Source organism: Ornithodoros turicata, chromosome 1 (assembly GCF_037126465.1).
Source record: "Ornithodoros turicata isolate Travis chromosome 1, ASM3712646v1, whole genome shotgun sequence".
NCBI classification, from domain to species: domain Eukaryota; kingdom Metazoa; phylum Arthropoda; class Arachnida; order Ixodida; family Argasidae; genus Ornithodoros; species Ornithodoros turicata.
In genome coordinates this window covers 167,615,769-167,639,310 of record NC_088201.1, presented here as the reverse complement: position 1 = coordinate 167,639,310, position 23,542 = coordinate 167,615,769, and the positions used below count along the sequence as shown (strand labels likewise).

Sequence of the window (23,542 nt, the reverse complement as noted above, 5' to 3'; positions counted from 1 at the left end):
CGTACGAAATTGCACTACCCAATACTGCGGTTGCTTGCTCACGCACTGTGCAGAGCTAACAGTTAGGCATTGCGGCAGGCACAGCCAACACGAATCCAGTTTCCAAGGGGATCCAAAATGCGCCGCAGGCTTTGTGGTGATAGCATCTTCTTGAAAATGAAGACAAGGAGTGCTACTCCACGTGATCAGGTGGACGGCCGGAAAGCAGAAGACGAAAACGTCCCTTCTGCCAAAAGAGCAAGGCTAGCGGCAGGAAACTTTGAACATCTGTTTATTTCACACTGCAATCAACGTTACCTGTGATTGGTCGTTTAGATTATGCCCACACTTCCAAAGCGTGGTGGCGTTTGTGCGTTTCTTCAGGTATTGGGTTAGTGGATGTACTGTATCTGTGACTACACAGCAAGTATACGCGTGTGATATACGTGACTTGGGTCTGCAGAGGAGATGATGTTCCCGTACATGATCGGCGATGATGGAGTGTCCCGGATATACTGGTGAGCTTCTCAAGTCGTGGGTGAACTCCTGAACGTTGACGATAAAATTAGAGCTGCTGCTGGTAGCACGTGTCCGTGACAAAGCTGATGACGTGTGCGGCGAATGCGGTGACGTGGTAGAGGACGCAGCTTGTGCTGCAACAGGCACAGGGGCGTATGATCATAGGGTCCGAGGGAGAGCGAGGCTGCGTTAGCCGTGATGAGGGCCGAGACCCAGACCGAGATGAGGACCGTAGCGTCGGCTACCGCCACGTACCGCTAGCGGTAGGCGAGCTCGAAGCTCTAATGTCGTGCCAGACTGGAATTGTGCTATATCACCGGGCATTTAAGTCTCGTGCATGGAATGCGACGCTCACGAGGCAGCCTGTGCTCCGGTGGGTTGTGCTTCTCAAAATAACGTGAACTATACAGCGGTTGACGCGCGGAGTGCAGGAAAACGTCGAAGAAAGTGCCCACGTCGAGACCTGTAGACGAGTGGGTTTGAAGTGTGTCGAGGTAGGGGTCGGATAGCGAGTCGAGTATTGTCGAGGCTTACACAGTGATTGTGCTGAGACCAGCACTGGAGGCGTATCTCCAAACCCGCTCCTGTGCAACAGATCGGCCACCGCCGCCTCCAGTTAGCGCGGCGGCGGCAGAAAACTCTGAAAGGTCATGGCGGCCGCTGTGCTATGTTGCTATGTTTGGCTGTTTGTGATCAGAGCGTGTTACTGGACGGCTAATGAGTGCAAAGTAGATGATAGATGTGTTTAGGTGTCTTTGGATGACGATAAGCAACGTACAAGTGCTTGAAACATTAATGTGCCTTGCTTTTGAGAACGTGAGACCACGGATAGTCAAAGTACATTTCGCTGGTGGCTTCAGAGTCCTCTTCTGAGCGGGGAGGGGTTTCTAAGGTGGCGGAGCCATCTGCCTCTCTATTCTGAATGGTGTCGTAAAAGGTGACGCTAGGAGCGGTCCTCTCAGCGATGCTGCCTTCTTGTAGGAGTTCCGAACCTCTTCGGTGCTCGAGAAATCTGACGTCCCTGCTGACGAAGACAACCTTCCGTACTGGGTCGTATAGCCTGTACGCTTTCCGGTCGTTACAGTAACCCAGGAAAATGCTTTTCCTGCTCTTAGCTTGGAGTTTCGTTCTCTCCTGTGACGGGATCCATGCAAAAGCCTGGCATCCAAAGACTTTGAAATAGCTCACTGTCTGCTTCCTTCCTGTGTACACCTCTTCTGGTACGGCCCCTTGCAGTACCCTCTTGCTGCACCGGTTTCGCACATGTGCCGCTGCGTTTACTGCTTCCGCCCAGAACTTTTCCGGCAATTTGGCGTCCGCAAGGAACACACGCGCAGTTTCCACCAAGGTCCGGTTCATGCGTTCGACAACGCCGTTTTGCGCGGGAGAGTATGGTACTGTCTTCTCATGCGCGATTCCTTTTGCCTTGAGAAAGTGCTCTAATTTTCGTCCCACAAATTCACCACCGTTGTCCGTCCGGATTCTTTGTACTTTCTCGCCGGTTTGAGTTTCAGCTTGCTCAACGGCGTTCTGTATAACCGACGGTGTCTCATCCTTCGTGCTCATGAAATGAACAGTCACCTTCCTGCTGCAGTCATCTACTATGACTAACATGTATCTGCTTCCTCCGAGGGATGGCGGGAAAGGACCGCACAGATCCATATGAAGCAGTTCTAGTATTTTTTGTCGGGGTACATTTTTGGTTGGCTTGAATGGGAGCCTCGTGCACTTCCCTAGCAGACAACAGTCGCAGTTGTCATCATTTGGTGACAGGAAACTCAGGAGTCCTCGTACGATCCCGTCTTTGGCCATTACTTTCAGTGTGTCGTAGTTTAAGTGTCCCATGCTCCTGTGCCATCCTGCTGCGGAGTTGTCGTCTGCCATGTTTGCCTGTTCTTGCGGTACCACGACTTCGGCTTGCATTTTGTAGACCACAGCGTCCTTTAGCCCCTCAAAAACGAAGTTGCCATTCTGATAAACAGTACACTGTTCGCCTGAGAAGTTAACATCCATTCCTTTGTCAGTCAGTTTTGACACGGATATTAGGTTGTCGTCCATGTTCGGGACATATAATACATCCTTCGCAGACAACCTGTTGCGCTGGCCATTCCTTGTGACGACGTTGAATACGACGGTCCCTGTACCTACGCAGTCGATTTCCGTGCCATCCGCTAGAGCTACCTTCTTGGTAGTGTCGTCTCTAAAATCCTGTAGCAAGTCCTTGCAACCGGTCATGTGACTGCTTGCACCTGAGTCTATTGACCACCTGGTGTTTCTGCCTAAAGGGAGCTCATCACTGGAAGTGGTTCGCAAGGCAAAGTCTTTGAAGTTCTCCGCTAGGCGCTCTGCCTCTTCAGTTCTCGCAAACCGTGCTCTTTGCCACTGCCCACCTCTGGTCCATGGGCGGGATCCTCCTCGCCCTCTGAAGTTTCCACGGTAGTTGGACTGCCTCGTTAGTCCGTTGCCGTTGGAGCGACAGTTCCTTGCAACATGGCCGGGTTTTCCACAACTGTAACACTTGAAGTGTTCCTCTCTTGGCCTGTGGTAAGTACGAGCCTTGCAGGCGGCTTCGTCGGCAGTCTCACTTTCGGTCCGTCGTCGTGCCCTCAACCGAGGTTGCCAAGCTCGGTTACCACAAACCGCGGTTTGCGCGCTAACGGTGGTTACGCCAGCCGCGGTTACGCGTAACCGTGGTTTCCTTAACCGCGGTTAACACTGCCCGTGTGACATGGGTATAACATTGTCTGTTGTGTAAGTTTTGTGGGTTTGGCGCGAAGTGAATGTCATGCTTTTTGTTTTGTCAGTGTTGATTTCCGTGAGCCAACTTTGTACCCGTCTGAAATGCGCTCGACGTCGTTCTGGAGGACGAAACAGTCTTGCTCATTTTGTACGACGCGGTATATAGGGCAGAGGGCTGCATAGAGGCCAAGTTTGGATCTAATGGAAGGTTGTATTCCCTATATGTATATCACAAACAAAAGAAGACCGAGCACAGAACCGTGGGGAACAATCCGATTTTCAAGTATTCGGTGGTGATTTGCAATTTTTAATACCAATTCATTAGGTGTGATCGTAAGAAAGGTTCGGATCCAGTTCCTAACCGTTGGGTGAAAGTTCAAGGCACCTGTTTTAACTAGCAGTCGGTGGTGTGGCACGTTATCAAACACCTTTTTGAAATCGAGGAAAATGATATCCGTCTATAGGGGGGAGTGCATGGCAGTATGAAGGTTAGAGACAAGTTGAAAGAGTTGAATTACACATGACCTATTCTTAAGAAAACTGTGTTGGTTTACGTTCGCTGTTATTCGAAAATGTTTTCTATGGAGTGAAAAAGGAATATTTCCCATTTATACTCTTTTCATTTTAGATATACTCCTCATAAAAGGACAAACGATGGTCCGATACATATTCATTTGAGGGGAAGGTGTATGGGTGGTGCACGAACCTCGCGGAGAGGTGGTAACGCGTGCATCTTACTCCTTCTTACACCTTCTCTCGTCGACCAATCCGCCACCGTGCACTTTCAACGGCGCATATGGGACGCATAATTCCAATATTTTTAAACATTTAAACACATTAAATCTCAAATGGACATTTCCGTGATGACATAAAATAGGTGGACTTCTGTCTCCCGTTAATCATCAGTCTCCACCAACGCAAGAAAACTATTTGTGAAGCTCTTTGATCCTGTCGCACTCCAGTACCCTTACGCGGCATTTCACGTCGATTTGGAGGATGTTTTCGAGTTTCGCGAACGCCGGTTTGTGTTCGGTATTTCGCAACGTTTTTCACTGTGGCGTTGAAGATCGAATGTGTGAAGCTTTGAGCCAGCAAGGAATTGATACTTTTGGGAATGGTTCTTCGGACCGAATTGCACTGGTTCCCAGACAACTATATGTCTTCAGGACACCCTCTGAACATCCACCTCTGGACATATGGATGTCCTGAAAATATCCATAAAAGCCTCAGGACGTCCTGTGGACGTCTATGGGACGGTTAAGGGAGCATCCATGGACGTCCTCTGTTTGTCCAGAGGATGCCATATATGAAATTCGGAGAACTGCACCAGGATATTGCCCCCTATGCTATATGGGACCTATATTTCGTGTATTTCATTAATGCTTCTGCACCTATGCGTACGATTCACCATCACAAACTAATCTAATCTACTGCACCGCACAATGAAATAATGTCACGTGTAAATCTATTCCCTGACAGTTTCTTGTGCTTGCATGTTTAACAATACAAATCGAAAGAGAGTTTAAATATATACACTGAAAAACAATTTATTGAGGAGTTTGCAAGATACGCAGCAAAGCACAGTACAGCCCATCAAACGCTTAACATTATATATACAGGGTGCTTCAGTTAAACCCCGGGTTAAATAATTAGCGAACGGGTGCACCAATCGAATAACTTTTTTTTACAATTATATGCCCGATAGCACCTACAAGATGCGCACTGTGTAAATGAGTGGAAGGCGCTCATTATTTCAAAAAAATTTAAATGAGTTTCGTGAGAAAGCGTAACTTCTAAGGCAGGGCGCCGTCAGCATTAAAATGAGTACTACGCCTATTGGGAACTTCAGCGGACACCTTTTAGAGAAAAATCCGCCAGCGAAGCGGGTCATTTGTTGTAGTAATTAATTGGGTTCGGTTTACGTATTTTGTCGCGGCTGGTCGCGGCGAAATGCAACAGGGCGTAATTTATTGGTGTAATCACCAATAAATTACTCTCGATTACTCATTCATGAATAAGTGAGTAGAAAAGCGTCCTTTTGTGCTTCACTGCGACCAGCCGTGACAAAAATACGTAAACCGAAACCAATTAATTACTGCAACAAATGACCCTCCTCGGTTGCAGATTTTTCTCTAAAAGGTGTCCTGTAAAGGTCCCAAAAGGGGTAGTACCCATTTTAATCCCGACGGCGCCCTGCTTTAGAAATGATGTTTTTTGACGAAACTCATTTGGATTTTTATTTAAAGAACTAGCACCTCCCACTCATTTACATGGTGCGCAGCTTGTAGGCGGTATCGGACAGATCGTTGTAAAAAAAAAAAAAAACGGAAACTTTGGTCCACCGCAAATTATTTAGCCCGGGGATTTAACAAAACACTCGGTATATATAGGGTGTTGCACGAGTGAGTCAACCTTAATTATTTTTTTTAATCTACGTGAGATGAAAATGGGAAACCTTGTGCACCACACTTATTAAGCTTTTTCCACCTCATCAGGCGGTTTACATGAGTATAGCTCATTCATTAGGCTAATTATCCTAGTCGAACTCAAAATGTTGCCACGGAAAGGTCTTTCTGGCATTTGTTGAGTGTTTCTGGATCCCAAATTTTTGTGGAAACATTGTGAAACATCCTGAATTTGTGACTGAAATGGTGGGTTCCGGTCTTGTGCCTTCTAATTAACGCAAAAAGTTACCTTTCTTTCAAAAATTTTGACTTCAATTAAGCTAATTCGATTAACTAATGAGGCACACTCATAGAAAACAACTGGTTGGGTAGCAAAAACTGCTACCCAAACCTACCCTCATGCTGAATGTTTTACCTCACGTAGATTTTTAGAGTAATTGGTGGTCACTCTCTCGTGCAACATCCTCCGTGCCTATACCGTATAGTACCGTATTTTCACGCGTATTAGCCGCACCGCAGATAAGCCGCAGGACCGGTTTTTAGATACATTTTGAAAATGTTTTTGCAGATAAGCCGCACTCGCAGATAAGCCGCGGGTAATACGACGCGACCGCTTTGTGCGCTAAACCAGTGATGCACAAACAAAATCAATATAGACTCTCAACGCTTGTTGACGCCGTACTCCTTGCCAGCTGCCCTGTTCCCGTACTGGTCCGCGACGTCGACGACTTTTAATTTGAATCCGCTGGTCGTAGCTGTGCCTCCGCGATGGAGCCATGCCTTATACCCCTGTCACACGGGCATTTCGATCCTTCTCGAATCCGATCTGCATCGAACTTCCCAAGCACGCTCGAGTTTTGACGCTGCTACACGGCCACTTTCAATGCGCATTGAATGGTGGACGGTGTCGACAATATAGGCAAATGAATAAACGGAACTCATTAATTTCGCGTTTCCTATATAACAGCGATATTAGTGGTTTTATATACCGATGTATACGTATTTATGTACCGTACCGATGTATACGTATACCGATGTAAGCATCATTTGTAGCTTCCCGCGCATGTCCGTCTTAAGTTATGACAGTTCACCGGGGTCGGGGATGCAAATGGCGGCCATCGAGCCGTCTTGAAATTCTCAATCCTGTTATGGGAACTGTCTCGAGTCAAGCAGGATCAAAGTTCGATCCTGCTTGGAAGTGGCAGTGTAGCACCATCCGATCTGCATTGGGTTCAAGCAGGTTCGGTCGAGCAGGATCGAAAATGCCCGTGTGACAGGGGTATTACCTATAAGTGCCGTGTCCACGAATGCTGCTGCTCAGGTCAAATGAAAACTGACGCTTAGCTGACCACGTTTTATCCCGATGTCAGGTGTATTGAACCCTTCCTGTGGGTATGCCGACAACGGAGACCTTAGGGAAGGCCATAAACCCTGTGGTCCACATTCCAGTATCGGCATGATGTATAACAAAGGAGGTCAGTTCTAGTGTTCCACTAAGATCGGATTGTGCCCTTGTTGCGTGTTTTTTTTTTTTTTTTGTGGATTGACGAGTTAGTGGTATAGACATTAATCACTGTCACCCATTTTGTTAAAGCTGGGTGGGGGAATGTATTCGGAAGGTCAGTCCATTCGAATGTGGACCCGCCCCTGTTCGGTATTGTGCGTGCACTGGCAGGGCGGTCCTGTTCCGAAAAACATGGGGCACTGTCGGCACTTTCGTTTATTCAGGGGTATGAGGAAAATACCAGGGAAAAATAGCCATCAGATAAGCCGCACCCGTGGATAAGCCGCAGAGCGTCCGCGAAAAAAAAAATCGCGCATAAGCCGCGGCTAATACGCTTGAAAATACGGTAACTATTCTTATCGACACATAATTTATCACAGCCATTATTGGCGCTTTTAGCAAAACCATGCTTGCAGCTACTTTCTTATGACTGCGGAGAGAGTTCTATGTCCCAAATTATACAAAAATAAGGTACATGTATATCACAGTTACAGGTTGGCGACCCTTCATGTGAAAGAATGTCCCCGGCACACCTCGCGCAGCTGTCTTGGCAGTTGCATATCCAATGCGAGCAACCAAGTATGTACCAACCAACATCATTAAAATTTTCCTAAAAAGGTACAGGTCCCGACAGAAGTGTGCGGAACAAGCGGGGTGGGCATTTTTTCACCGCTAAGACACCCAAGCGGCAGGCGGAAGCGGGTGAATTTGGGCGAGGCCATTGCTTCAGAGTGGTAGTTGAGTGCACTGCAAGCCACATACTGCGGTTGCTTCGGTATTGCTTCTCTCAATAGTGCCTGCGAAGTGATTTCGCTGCAGTGTTCTGCAACGCCACGTCACTGAAAGATTGTGAAGATTGGTAGCTCTCCGCTATCGTTGGAGTCACAAGGATATGTCATGGTAGAAACACGATACAGTTTTGCTCGTATTAAAAAGCGAAGAAGCATTACATACCTTCTAAACCAATTAATCGTTACGGGACTTAGCTTTGATTATATTAAATATCAGATGCGATCAGATGACAGCTTACATGCACAATATTTCAGTCACGTGGTGTTGGAGAGCACTGCAGTGAAATCCTAAGCACTTCGTGGGCACGTTCAGGAGAAGCAATACCGTAGCGAGTTCCGAGCAGCACACTCGTCCACGCCTCTGTCATCAATGAACTCTACCGCTTCCGAAGACCGCTTGGGTGCCGCACCAGAGAAAAACTATGCAGCATGTCGTGTTCCGTCAACTTATGTCGGAAACTGTAGAACACTGCACCCTGTAAATGTCACAGACGTTCACAAGTTCAGAAGATGTCCCATACGTGACAATACGCCAAATAAAAATTTCACAAAAAATCATACTAGAAGGGAACGCAGGGTCGACACTTTTGAGTTTCGTTTTGTGTTTGCTACCTCCTGGTAGTCTTATTTCCTTCTCGGCAAACTTGTGCACCTTTTGACAAATAAATTTTTAAAATTAATTTTCCAATTTCCAAGCGCTACGTGCAAATGTATTCCATATTATTCCTTCATGGAAATTTTCATGATTGATCCTTTTACGATTACGCCAATTATTAATCGAACAACCCCTGGTTTTCGCAGTGTCATGCGGTGTTTTATGACTGTCTTTGTCATTATGACATTTCATGACTATTTTCATGACTTGCGCCATGAATGAATTTTATGGGACTACCGCTGCTTCATACAGTGGTTTGTGGCTACCGACACTCATTATGACATTTCATGACTAGTTTCATGACATGTGCCAGGAACTGATTATACACTCTAAATCGTTTCACACCTTTAAAGGAGCATGGAAATCATTTGGAACATATATTTTTTCGCCGCTTGATATGAACATACTACCTTCATAAACTGTTACGGAAAATATTTCCTTCGAAAAGCGCGAATTTCCTGAGAAAATTAGTTTGGAAGAATGCGCTCCGCGGCGACAGTCTCCCCCAAGCCGAGTCTGGCGTGTGGTGACGTCAGGCGTCCGAGCACTTCATTGGCTGCCGGAAGCGTCCGCTCCCCGCCAGAATCGTCTGCTAGCTCAGGAATCGTGGCAACTTACCGACTGAGACGCTGTTGCTATTTATTTGCGTTTGACATTCACTTGCGTTCTTACATGATTTGTCTCGTAAGTTTTGCATAAAACAAGACTGCGGGCAGTGTAAAAGGTGTAGCCAGGCCTCTGTGTTGCTGTGACGGCCCGGGTTGAGGTGGATCGTACGCGGTTGTGATTTCTGTTCCGATTGTGCTGAGGTGTCGTTCATTAGTGAACAGTATTGTGCCTGTGTGTGCAGCATATATATATGTGATACGACTAAATACGTTCCTGTCAGTTGGAGATTTATTCCATGTGCCAGTGTTGTATTCTGCGTATGACCATTCAAAAAAGAAAATGATTATTTGACCATGTATTTTGGGGTTTCCCACAGATCGCTAGCAGATGAACTTTACTAACTTTATTTTGGTATTCATGTTGTAGTGTTTGTGGAGACGTTACGCTCCTGGTATCACTAAGATATGGTAAGCGCAATGTTACACAGCTATGCGTTCATCGGTCCGCTCTTTCGCCTCAGAGATGCCAGTGTCCATGCGGTTCAGAGCCCATAGTGTTGACCACAACACGGAGAAGTCATGATGGTCGGCAACATCTTCAAGTGAAAACACTGGTCACTGCGCCGCGTCTTCATGACTATGCATTTGTAAACAAGAAGAAGCACTATATTTCAATCCGAATGTTCGTTCACACTTAGCAGCATCACTTACCAGCCTCCGGTACATTCGTGTGGCGAAATCGAAGCTCGAGGAACTTAGCCTCCAACTCCATAAAACGTTTCGTCGAGAAGAGCAGACGTGTCGCCTAAAGAGTGTTCAATTCATCACCTGTCCTTCGCACGGCGCCCGATGAGCAACAACGCTTCCTTCCCGGTCGGCTTGCCAGCGCGCGCCGGAGAAATCGCAAAAAATAAAGAAAAAGACGGCGCGGTCACATGACGTCAGCGGCTGACAGCCGAGTGAGGGGGCATTTCTGCCGCGAGATTCAAAGCTCCCTCGCGCTCCAGGATTGCGCGCTACGCTCAAACTTTTTGTGCGAATATGTATCACAGGGCTCAGAATCATAATTTCTACTTCTCCCGTCATATTTTATTCCGATCATTTCCATGCTCCTTTAAAGGTGTAAAATAGGTGTATTAACAAAGATCACACCCCTTTCACACCCTAAAACTTTGTTTTGGAAGTTCCTGAGGGTGTAACAATGGTGTACTACACCCTCAGGAGAAATATGGTGATAAGTGTGTCGCCTGGGTGTAGGAAGGGAGTATGTTTATTTTCGTTCACACGAACAAAAGTAAATATATACAACAACAGGGAACGGGAAGTTACATTACAAAAGTGCGTGGCATAGATTTACAACACGTCTACCACCTAGTAATGTATGCAGATTTAGAAGATCTGTTGAAATAGTGCTTACATTTCTTAAAACACGTTGCTCCTCATTGCAAGACGGAACAAATACACGATAGCGCTCATCATTCTCAACTGTAGTTAATGTTTGTATGAGAAAAATGGTATCAGAGTTAATAACATATACGCCTGTAACCTCAACGAACACGGGTAAGTCCTCCTCGGAAGATTCTTTGGCAACAACACAGCCAACACCAAATGTGTTACCATTATCAACTGCACTTTTCACATAGACTATAGATTCTGCGTGAATATCACGGTCATGAATGTAACTCTGAATTGCTTCTGGGGCATGTTGAAGAAGTATCTGCTTGGAACCATCAGTAGATGAAGCATTTCTCATGATGGCATTTCTGAACTGATGAAGGGCTGCGACCACACATACATTTGATAAAATTGATGTCTTCTTGCTAATGAAAGGGTTATGTTCTTAAAATGTCGAGTTTTTCTAGCAACATCTTTAAAATGCTGGTGTTTCCCTTCGAAACGTATACACCATACAGCTTGGAGAGGACCAAACATCCTGATGAGTCGCGGATAATGAACAATGTAATGCATTTTACAGGGGTTAGATATTTGTGGGAACAACACTGCAAAGCCTTGAAGAAACGAATAAATGCAACGTTCTAAGTAATGAACATGCATATGGGGGAGGTGCTTGCTCATGAGAAGGTCTACAATTTCACGAAAAGCTATACACAGCTGCCATGCTTCATTGCCATGCATTTTCTGTATGTCGGCTGTGCATGTTTACACACATATTTAATCACCTTGATGTACATACATATATGGACCTCAACGTGATTATATGGAATATGCTGGTAATTGTGAATACACAGTTACCAGCATATTGCCACGAACCCAGCAGTTCTATTCGGCTTCGGCGTTACAACCTTGACACCCCAACTGCCACGAGGGTGTTACACCTTAAAAGGTGTGCGCCATGAACATTTTGATTTACACCCTTTAAGGTGTAAAACGATTTAGAGTGTATGGGACTACCGCTGATTCAAACAGTGTCATAGAATGTTTTATGACTACCGCCCGTCGTTATGACATTTCATGACTATTTTCATGTGCCATGAATCGATTTTATGGGACTACCGCTGCTTCAAACAGTGTCATACAGTGTTTTATGAGTACCGACGATCATTATGACATTTCATGACTATAGTTAGGTTCCTCCTCGGGGTGGGCCTAGCGATGATGAGATATTCGGCGGCCCAAATCACGGATGGTCGACAGACACCTTACTTGAAGAACGGACTCGCAGGCGAAGTCAACAGACAAACAACTATTTACATTTATTTACAACATATCATGACACGTTGGCAAGCGACAATCAATCCCAGTGGTCAAGAAGTGTCGCCTTTTTACGGAAAGGTCACACCTCCTTCACCAACCAATCAGAATTACAAACTGACGTCAAGGTTTACACGTGAACATGAGCTGATATGGAAAACTTTCACTTTTAAACATAGCTTTCTCCGAAGTGGGTGACAAAGGCGGCAACCGCATGGAGCAACTTTTGCCAACTGAATCGGGCCAACGGAGCGCCAACTCGGCGGGAACGGAACGGTATCGAAGCTTGCAACCGCATGGAGCAGAATATCCACGTTGAGGTTGTCATGGTGAAGCGTCGGCCTAGCGTTTACCACCGCTTGTTGCACGCGATGTAGCAATGCTTATTGTAGTAAACTGCTGTACGTATTGTTTAGTGACATAAATGATATTTTAGCGGTTCTTGAAAAAGTACGGTGCTAATAACATCTAGAAATCAGGTGTTTACAAGAAATTTTGAGATACGAAGAGTATGTTGGCTTATGAGTGTTTCTAGCAATGCTCACTAAAGAAATATCAGACTGCATTTTTATTACCGCTATCTCCTCACACATTTCCGATTTGGCATGTGCCACAAATAACATTTTGATGTTTCATTTAGTCACCTTCGTCTTGCACACACCTTGCCACCTCCTGCCAAAGGATATATTTTAAGTTGATGTCCTTTTATACTGAACAAGTTTAACGTTCCAAAGGGGTGGCCTCTTTGAAACTTGCGATATCCACGTGGAAGTCCGCGCGTGTCCTTCTAGGAGGCAGGGCGAAGAAAGCAAAGCCCGACAAAAAAAAAGAAAAGAAAAGAAGCGATCACAGGCATGATTACAGGTGACTTTGTCACGTGCTTGTCGCATTTCCTGTGAAGCGTGTTTTCATTGGCGCACACGGTTCCGTCGGGTGGTGTCACTTCCTCTCCTCAGACTAAATATCTATCCTTGGCAGAAACCGGCTCATCGGTCCGTCGTCTATTGTTCGCGTAGTAGGTCACCGTTCCTTTCAAGTTCTGCTGCCATTCAGTTGGCAAAAGTGCTCCATGCGGTTGCCGCCTCTTACTGGTTCGCCTGACCCGCTTTCCACGACTCCCAGCCGGACGTTCCGAGGGTTTGAAAGGGACGCTGGCTCTGGACGACCTAGAAAGCGCCGTAATCCCCATTGAGGGATTCATATGCGAATGTCGTTCTTCAAAAGTGTCCTTGACGTGGCCAGCAAACAGATACACATTGAAAGTTAATTGACAGCAGAATTATATAATTGCTCGGCTACGTGCCTAACACCTCCGCCACAACTGTGATGCATATATACTTCAACGTGATGGATCACATAACAAAAACAACGCCGAGCAAGCATCCCACAGATAAAGGCTACATATCATAGAACAAAGATCAGCAGAGTTCCAAGTGCATTTGCGTCGATCCCGTCGTATGAATGTGTGTGTGAGTGAGCAAAAATGTAAGAGTGAAAGGAGGTTGAGTGAGAGAGAGTGGCTGGTTTCTCCCTTCAGATGACGCACCCTGGAAGTCGCTGAGAAGGCGTGTTAGCTTAGCTCAATTGGTAGAGCCCTGGACCGGCAATCCAGAAGATGTGGGTTCGAGTCCTATAGCCGGCTAACCTTTTCAGTAATTTTCATCTTTCATCGTTAATTTCTTAGGCACTTTGAGGCTTTGTATGTATTTGTCCCGCCTTCTATGTTGTTCCAGCTTCAGAACTTCAGTTCTTTCATGTTCTTTCATTTTAATGAGTATGTTCCTGTTTAAATTTATGCGCGTTACACAGGTGCGCGTGTGATGCAGTGCTGTTACGGACGGGATTTGTCTTCCAGGTTCCCTATCGATGCCCACACCAGCTTCCAGACACGGATATTTTGTGTGTCAAAAAAGCCTTCTTATCGGCCTTGAGCAGTGTCACATTCATAGTTTTGTTTGCCGTACTTGGCAAGTATTTGGAGTGGTGCAGGATTACTCGGACCAATCTGGTTGCTCGTGGGCACCATAAAATTTGAATTGAATTGAAAGATAAAGAGCGGTGCCTCATGGAATGAGAGCAACGTGTAACAGTACATTTGAGGATCGTGATCATTAGCAGCCGGTACAGAGTGGATCAGTTATTCGGTACAGATCAACTTTCCAATGGTAATAACATGTGTCAACAGTTTTCATCTTACCAGTACCAACAGGACTGCAATTGTGTGAGGTGCAAGCTTGAGAGCAATCCCTTTAGCAATACGGTGATAGTCCTGTAACGTTATCCTGTGTATACAGGGTTTTTATAAAAAAGCTACGGGAGCAGCATAGATGTTGTTTTTGCAGTTGAGTTCTAGGGCCAGGCGGACATCCTCTGGAATAGAGTATGTAACTACCAGATGACTAATTACCCGAAATTCATTAATTAATTTTTAATTAGGGAATTTCGGGCAAAAGCGAGGTAGCAGATTGAGAGACCATCCTCGTTGAACACCATTCCACGTTTAAAAAATCCTGAAACACGCACGTGCGCTAAAATATCCATCCCCGAATTTGGGTATGCAAATGAGCCAACCCCGAAAAAGCGCACCCAGCTGAGCGTCACCCACTCCAATGATTTCCACCGCTCCAAATCACGTGGCCCTCTGACGTGAAATAAGCGCTGTACTCCCCGTGTTCCCGGCGTTGTGTTTCGGCTTATTTGCATATCGAAATTCGGGGATGGATATTTTAACGCACGTACGGGTTTCAGGATTGTTCAACGTGAAATGGCTTGCAACTAGGAATGTCTCTCAATCTGCCATCTCGCTTTTACCCGAAATCACCAATTACAAATTATTAATGAATTTTACGTAATTAGTCATCTCGTAGTTGCACACTTTTTTCGGATGTCTGCCTGGTCGTACAACTCAACTGCAAAAACAACATCTATGCGGCTCGCATAGGTTTTTTCATAAAAATTCTGGTCAGTCTTGCGTGATGCACCCTGTATAGTAGTTTCGTTCAGGCTAAAGCAGGAACTTGTGTATATTCCTTCCTCGTCTCGGATTCCGCCTCTCTCATCATGTACCAGCTTGTGTGTCCCAGCTTGTCAGCGCCCTCTCACTTCTTTCGATATTCGTATCTGTTTGTTTCTGTATTGTTCTGTTGTTCTCTATTGTTCTGTTCTGTATTGTATCTGTTCTCTATTGTTTCTGTTTGTTATCTGTATTGTACAGCGTGACGTATTAGTCAACCAACAACTCTACATTGGAAACCATACAGCAGTGCAACACCTTTATTCCTATAGCTGGAGATATGTGACTGATGTGACACCCGTTTTCTTCAGGTGTGAGACGTAATTTATATCCTGCGATAACCGCAAAGCACCATATAGGAAGATCGATAGCAGAATAAACAAAATCGCACAAAAACATATCTGACAGTGCAGCATAATGACGATTTCTCCTCTCAGGCAGGCTTTTTGATGGAGGCTTGTCAAGCATCCGCGTAGGTATATTTCTTGACGGCACAATATTTCCTTTCAGAAAACCACGTTTCGGATCAGGACGGGAAACCAAGTGCGCCATATTGTTCAAGTTTTCAGTCCAGCAAGTACAACTTTACCCTTTTATTTCATTCCTATGTGCGCTTCGGCGAAATGCTCAGAACATGCCTCATAGTGCACCAATTTTTCTGGCGCTTGCATTCCGTTTCGCAGCTTGATTATCCAGATGTGAGAAACTTTTCGCGTTTCGGCTATATAGTTCGGGAAGTTGATTCCAAGCGTACCTGATGACGACCTGCAGTTCAAAACAGCGCAATACCGCATAATCACGACCAAACACAGGCACTACCGCCGCTGTTTCCACACTACCGGCGGATCACGTGACCTTTAGAGCGCCCCCTGTAGGTCGCGCACGCCGCCATATTGGCGGCTCGCGCTCAAGAGCGGCGAAACGACCCTGCCATTATCCCACCCCTCCCCCCCGTTCTACAGCGGCGTGCCGGGCCCTCCACTCCCAATCTTTGGACGCCGTAAGCACTCTTCGTTGCCGCCACATAGCGTGTTTTCGCTGCGATATTGATGTATAGGGGGCGGCAGAGTCACCTTTCTAGTGTGGATAACACGTGGGCCGATGTTCGCAGTCGATGGTTATTTTCCGTAATTGCTGTGTATATACACCGGAAGATCCCTTGTGCTGCGATGGTACGATACTGTTCGGTTCCCCAATGCTCCATCACGGAATGCGGAATACACGCGTAAAAGTAGACGACGCGTTCACGCGACGGCAGTTCTCCGTTCTCTGCAGCGCCCCGACACCGTTCGATTTTGGAGTGAATGCACTGACGGCGCTTGTACTCACAGGGGTGGCATCCAATGTATTCCTCCGTAGACGAAAGCGTGCTGGGCGAACGCAATGCATCCTGGACAGGTCCTGGTCGCACGTCACAGCAAACGTCAATGCGCACGTGACCTTAAAGATGGCGGCGCCCGTGATCGGCGGCCAAACCGTTTGTAAACAATGCGGTTGTTGTTTCTGGACGACGTTTTGGATGTTTTTCGATCACGGTAATTGTTTCTATCCGATAATCTTGCAGTAAAACGCGCAGTTTTGCACACAAAGCCTCGTATTGTGGACTTCCAAAGATGTGATGACGACTGCGCGTTAAGACTTACCGAGCCGATGCCATGTACTTAAACTAAGGAGAAATGGGCTACCATGTTGCGGAAGAAGCACCCCATAGTTTACGCTGGCAAAATACGGTAATCTCTTGTTGTTATGACGGCGAAAATATGTCGGTAAGCGGCAAAACGACATATAAACAAAGTCACATGACCTGAAAATGACGTTTTCTATGACGTGCGACCAGGACAAGATGGCAGTTTTGCCAAAAGCACCCGCTTGAGGGTAGTTACAACAATGGCGGGTTTGTGTCACCCCTGTGCTTCTACTACCTCGCACGACTGGCGTTTTTTGGCCAGGACGCAACTTTTGTCAACGACGCAGCGTGGCTCTTGGCAACACCACCTAGATAGAAAAAGCTTGCGCATGGCCTCCTCTCCCTCCTTCGCTACGTGTCCCAGAAAACGTGTCATTGAATTATAATAAAAAGACTACACCACCTAGAGTCATGCGGTCAATGGCATTTGTTCTTGCTGGGTTTTTGCCACCTCATGATGTGAATGTCGTGTAACGTAAGTTAAATTATGTAAATTTTTGCGAGCTTAAGTCGGAAATTTGCCTAGTAAAGGTTACTTTTTTACCCCACCAACGTGAAGAGCGTGTCTAATTTACTCAAATTAATGATAATTGACAGGGATATTGAGGAGCTATCCCATCGGAAAAAATAGCCGAACATCATGCTCTACGGAGGTCGCACAGAATAGCGCACGATGAATTTTTCAGCGCAATCTTTGTCAGTCCGACGAAAGGAGGTTGGAAACCCAGCCCACCCCGGCATCGCAGAAAGAGATAACACAGGCACGGCTTATCATGTCCGACTTTCGCTGAGATAATGCTTTCCCTCTCCCAATTTTAGGAACTGTTACTTTTTCTACTATCACTCTGTGGGCTGGCTTCGGAACCTCCTTTCGTCGGACTGCGAGCATTGCTCAAAAAGTCATCGCGCGTTATGGTCCGGTGCTCCGAAAAGCATGATATTCGGCTATTTTTTCCGATGGGATAGCTCCTGAATATCACTGTCAGTTATCATGAATTTGAGCGACTTTGGCACGCTCTTCATATTGGTGGGGTAAAAAAGTGACCTTTACTTGGCAAATTTCCGAGTTCAGTTCGCAAATATTTACATAATTAAACTTGGGGTGCATGACATTAACTTTAGAAGGTGGCAAAAACCTAATAAGAACAAATGCCGTTGACCGCATGATTCTAGGTGGCGTAGTTTTTTTATTATAATTCTATGACACGTTTTCTGGGACACCCTGTATAGTCAGAATGCTCTGCTACTGCGATTCACCGTTCCGCGAATTGAAGAACCCGTAAATGATTCCAGCTCACCAGACAAAAAGTGCAAGATGCTTACCAGAATATCACTTTTGAGAAAGATTGAGACCGTTTTGCGCTTTATTTCCAACTTTTCTCATTTAGTACGCGGGGACGTTCAACCACAACTCGCACACGACGGTGGTTCTTCTCCATGGCCACGACCGTTGAAAGCACGTTCGTGATTGGCTACGGACGTTGAAAACTGATTGGCTGACTCTTAATTGTTACTCAGCATCATTTCACAGAGTTTTATACGTATTTCTTGCCTCTTCATCCAGCGCTATTGCTGGGTGATGAGGCTATCATCGCTTTTAGTAGAGTTTTCAATTTTTTAAAAGACATTGGAGTTGTGCATCTTTTGTAGTCCTTTGCTTTCATTTTATCAGTTCGTTCTCTCTTTTTTAAACATCCCACCTATTTTTAACTAGTCACTTTTTAATCACAGTGTTGGCGCATTATGACCTGTGTTGTCGATGCGCCATTAAAACTCCAATCATCATCATCATCATCTTAATTTTTACGTCAAGTCGACGAACGCGCAGGCTTTCTGTATCTAGGTGGTGTTGCTCTTGACTCTCTATTCATGTGCTCTCCGATTTGCTGCTGCGCCACCAAATGGCGCGCCGAGTCGGATGTCAGGACCTAAGCCATCCTTGACAAACAGGTTCCGTTATACACTGTAAAAAAAAAAAAAAAAATACAGAGAGATAAATAGATTTCATGTCTAGAAGATCGCAGAGAAGTGCGTAGCGTAGTGCACACGCATAAAATATTCACTGTGGTTCGACTTACGTTCATTCTATCTTTATACATTACCACCATATCTCCTCAAGCCGTGTGGATCATGCTTTTAAGCTACGGGCAATTTTTGGCACATCTGATTATTTGTACAACTCCCCAGTGCAGGTAGTAAGCACGTAGGTAACAGGTAAGCCCACTGCAGGTAGGTAGCACCGGAATTGGAAGAATTTATCACGTAATGTTGTATTGTTAAACATACTTGTTGATTTCACCAAGACATGCGAACCATTGTAATTCTTGTGAGGTATTTTTGTGTGTTTTTGGGCATCCCCCTTACGCAATTCCGATGTAAGCATTTGAGGTATGTGAAGAAAAAATTAAAAAAAAGAACACATCAAGGTTAGTGGTCGTCACAGAGTCCTTCGAGACACTCACATTGCTCCCAGGGCATTGCAGTGCGGCACGAGGACCGAGGCTATATGACTCTCAAAACACTGATAAAAAAGTGATTATATGGAGAAAAGGTTGATGATGATGATTCGGGTTTTTATGGCGCATGAGCAACTAAGGCTATAATGCGCCAATACTTATGGAGAAAAGGCGTCACAGCTCCGAAAGCAAAGAGAGTTGAACTGAACCACCGCTGCCGTGGAAGTCCTGATAATTACAGCACGGCTGTGAATGGATATCAAACTATTTTAGCATTACTGTTGTCACTAATTCAGCCTCTTTTCGCTAAAACTTTATCTTGCCCTTCGGAGTCCCGGGTTTCGTTCTTCGTTAGTGACTCGTATTTCTGAAAGTCTTTGTGGGTGACGATGCATCTGGCCAGTGAATATTTTTGTTTAGCACAGAGAGACAATACGTTGAGATGATATCAATTAACATGACTTCTACTCACCATGTGCTTTCTTCAGAGAGTGGTAGTCGTAGTATCCGTAACATTCCCCTCTGAAGCACCAGCCAAACGCAGCATCAACAATGATCTGCGCAAAGTATTATGAACACAATAACAACACAATGATGTGAACAATGCAAATGGGGCGGTGGCACAGACGGTGAACAGAACATGAATGAACTCCTATGGGAGTCCTTTTATCGGAGACCAACGAAGTGTGCGAACAGTTTGCAGTAGACGCCTTAGGTATATGTAGCGAGCCTTCAAACTTCATGATCACTCGCATGCAACACGCGATTCTTAGGATATCCCCCGAAACATTCATGTTGAGTGTCAGCTGGGTAGACTTCCCGGATGGGGCCTGGCCCCCAGGAAAAGTTGCGGGGTGGGGCGCTCAGACCCTCCAAACCTCCCCCCCCCGCCCCCCGCAGTCGGCGCCTATGCCCTGAGCAGCAATGCCGATTCGGAGTGGTGCGCCAGTCCCTTTTGTGAGGCTACCTCCACAGTTTTGGGAGTGTCAAGGTCAGGCGTAATCAGCAAGCAACTTACGAACGACGAATGCTTTTGCTCATCAGTAGTTGCATTACAATGGTTTTGAATATTTCGCGAATAATCCAATAATTATTCAGAAGGAACGAGGCGAAGTAGCACTTCCCATTTTGTGGCCGATAGCGTGAGAGCTGCCAACAGCAAGATAAACTGAAAGCGCGGCAAAAGCAGCGTACGCAGCGTAGCAAAAACATTCACAAGTGTCGTGCAGAATGTTTCCAATTTTTATCTCACGTAGATTTTTTTACAATAATTGATGGCCACGCTCTCGCGCAACATCCTCTGTACATATACCGTATAGTAACTATTCATATCGACACAATTTCTCACAGCCATTCTTGGTGTTTTAGCAAAAACAATACTTGCAGCTACTTTCTTATGAGTGGTGGGGGGAGTTGTACGTCACAGACTCAAAGCAATAAGGTATAGGTATATCACAGTTATACACTGCCGACACTTGATGTGAAAGAGTGTCCCCGGGACACCTTGCATAGCTGTCTTGGCCGTTGCATATCGAATGCGAGCAACCACGTACGTACTAACCAACATCATTCAAACTTTCCTCAAAATGTACAGGTCCCGACAGAAGCGTATGGAATAAGCGAGCTGATGCATGGTAGGGGACCGAGAGACACGGAACAAGAAGGCCAGACGATAAATTCTCAGACTCAGCAAAAGCATTTTTTTTTGCTACGCATTTTTTCTCCGCTAAGACGCCCGAGCGGCAGGCGGAAGCGGGTGAGTTTGAGCGAGGTCATTGTTTCAGAGGGGTAGATGAGCGTGCTGCAAGCTACATACTGCGGTAGTTTCGGTATTGCTTCCCACGATAGTGCCTGCGAAGTGAGTTCGAAACCACTGCAGTGTTCTGCAACACCGCGCCACTGAAACATTGTGAAGACTGGTGGCTCTCCGCTATCATTGGGGACACAAATAATAAGTCATTGTGGAAACACGATACTGTGTTGCTCGTATTAAAAAGCGAAGAAGCATTACATATATTCTAAACAAATTAATCGTTACGGGACATCGCTAAATATCGAAATCGTTAAATATCAGATGTGATCAGATGACAGCTTACATACACAATATTTCAGTCACGTGGTGTTGGAGAGCACTGCAGTGAAATCCAATGGACTTCGTGGGTACGTTCAAGAGAAGCAAAACCGAAACTACCATAGCGATTTCCGAGCAGCACACTCATCCACGCCTCTCTCAGCAAAGAATTCAACCGCTTCCGAAGACCGCTTGGGTGCCGCACCAGAGAAAAAGGATGCAGCTCGCGTGTTCCGTTAACTTTTGTCGGGAACTGTAGAACGCAGCCAACAGCAGGCATAAGTTAAGCTAAAAGAACTACACCCTGTAAATGTCACAGAAGTTCAAAAGTTTAGAAGATGTCGCATACGTAACAATACACCAAATCAAAAACTTCACAAAAAACACAGTAGAAAGGAACACAGGGTTGACACGGTTAAGTTTCATTTTGTGTTTGATACCTCTTGGTGGTCTTATTTCCTTCTAGGGAAACTTGTGCAGCTTTTGACGAACAATTTTTTTCTTAGAAACGAATTCTACCTTATAGCCCGCTCGTAGCCAACCACAATTCCGAATGGCAGGGTTCTCGCCCCTGATTTGTTGAAAACCGCAGGCGCTGCCTTTTTTGTACCAAGTATGAAATTTATAAGTGGTACAAAAAGGCGTACGCCTTCCTTGTTCAACATCTCACGGGCGTGAACGATGTCATTTGAGATGATGGCACTGGTAGCAGTACCCTTTACATTACACTCTCAGAGGAGTGAAAATCTGTGGTACTTGATTTACATCGCTCGTGAACGAACCATGTACAACCGAGCCCGGTTCTCTTCTGTCTTGGAAATCACGTTGAGTACTTTTTGTTTCAAACTGTTCAGCACTTTTTGACGTTGAAGAATAAGTTTCCTCAACCTCCCCTGCGACGGGTGATGGGAGGAACTATTGAGAACTCACAGTTCTCATCACTTTCAATCAACATGTTTACTAAGACCTCATCTTGATCCTGCGATCAAGACGCACGACACTCGTGTTGATCGCATTGCGTACTCAGCTGCTGGCACATTCTAGGGTACACTTGCATTTAACTATGTTACAAGCTACTTAAGACTAGGACACGCTGCTAGCGTAGATTGGAACTCTTCCGGATTTTTTTACTGAAAAATCACTAATGAGATCTGTAAAGCTAAGCTGTTTCAAAATGTCCCTTTCTATGCATAACAGCGATAAGGTGTTCAGCCTGGCGTGCGTCATGGCTGCCCTGTGAGTGTTCTTTATGAACTTCAGCTTGGAAAATGAGCGCTCACAGGAACTTTTGCTAACCATCATGCAAAGATACATACGAAGGGCAATCTCTACATTGGGGAAAGCTTCCTTGACACCCTCTTCTATGAGGAGCGTGTTGAGAAACTGTTCTCGGCTGCCGACTTTGTCTCGCAAAAATGCCTTTGCAAAGTGACTGAAGTGTACTAGTTCGTCAAGAAAACAATCATCCAAATCTTCCTTGTAGGCTTCTGCTAGGCAACACGTTTTTTTTTAATGTCTTCGGCGTCAAGGACGCCGATTTCACCAAATACACCAACCTGGACGGCAGTTCTTCGTACGCGCCCAACCGCTGATTAAGAGAAGCCAGAAACTGGTCAACTGCTGGGAGAAAGTTATTTACACGAAACTCCTCCGAAGGCCTACTAAACCGTGCTTCCGGGGTCGACCTGTAGTCCAGAGGAGTCCGCCGCATACTGGGTCGCCGCCTTCTCACTGCAGTAAATTCGCTTTTTCCTGTCACAGCTTCCCCGATCACGCTCGAATTCTTCACGCGTTGGGGAAACAAACTCTTTGAGCGATATCAACAAGGCAACTGCACTGTTCAGGTCAATCTTTGGACTTTGCAGCGCTTTTGCTGGTCTTGTCTGCTCTGTGTAAAATCTCGTCCCAAAACGCGGCATAAATTCCTGTTTCCAGCTTAGACATTGTGTCAGTGAGGCCACCAGCCTTAAATCGCACTTCATGCGTTTCATCTTCATCGTCTTCCAGCGCTTTTAAGAAAACAGTGTAGCCACTGACTAACGCTCCAACTGCATCCGCTCTGCAGGACCATCTTGTACCGGTGACTCTTTTTGGTACTGGAACAACGTGCCTTTTCGAGGAGTCGTCGGAAACCGTTGCGATGAGATCGTTCAACACTTTGTACCTATGCGTCGACGCTGTGAAGAACTCGTATACCTGCTCAAGGAAGTCGAAAAAGGCAACAGCAGCGGGGCAGCACTCAGCAGCTGATTTTGCCACCAGGTTCAGGGAATGCGCTGAACAAGGTACCCACGTGGCCAGAGGGGTTTTCTGCCGTATTAGTGCTTGAAAGCCTTTGTACGTTCCACTCATGGATGCGGCTTTGTCGTACGACTGCCCACGACAGTCCTTGATGTCTATGTC

The 23,542-nt window shown here is 45.8% G+C and overlaps 1 protein-coding gene and 1 long non-coding RNA gene across 2 annotated transcripts in view; both read right to left on the bottom strand.

Annotated features, from left to right (window-relative positions):
• The window catches only part of LOC135372722 (uncharacterized), a 92,950-nt gene that overhangs the window by 34,919 nt on the left and 34,489 nt on the right, over positions 1-23,542 (bottom strand). The window contains exon 4 of the mRNA XM_064606216.1: positions 19,541-19,625. Coding sequence (XP_064462286.1) covers positions 19,541-19,625 — 85 coding nt within the window. The remainder of the gene's footprint in view (positions 1-19,540; positions 19,626-23,542) is intronic.
• LOC135372716 (uncharacterized) lies at positions 9,217-10,031 on the bottom strand. The gene is made up of 2 exons (XR_010416083.1): positions 9,912-10,031; positions 9,217-9,837 (listed from the first exon to the last, which is right to left on the bottom strand). It is a non-coding gene; the product is annotated as an uncharacterized LOC135372716 (long non-coding RNA).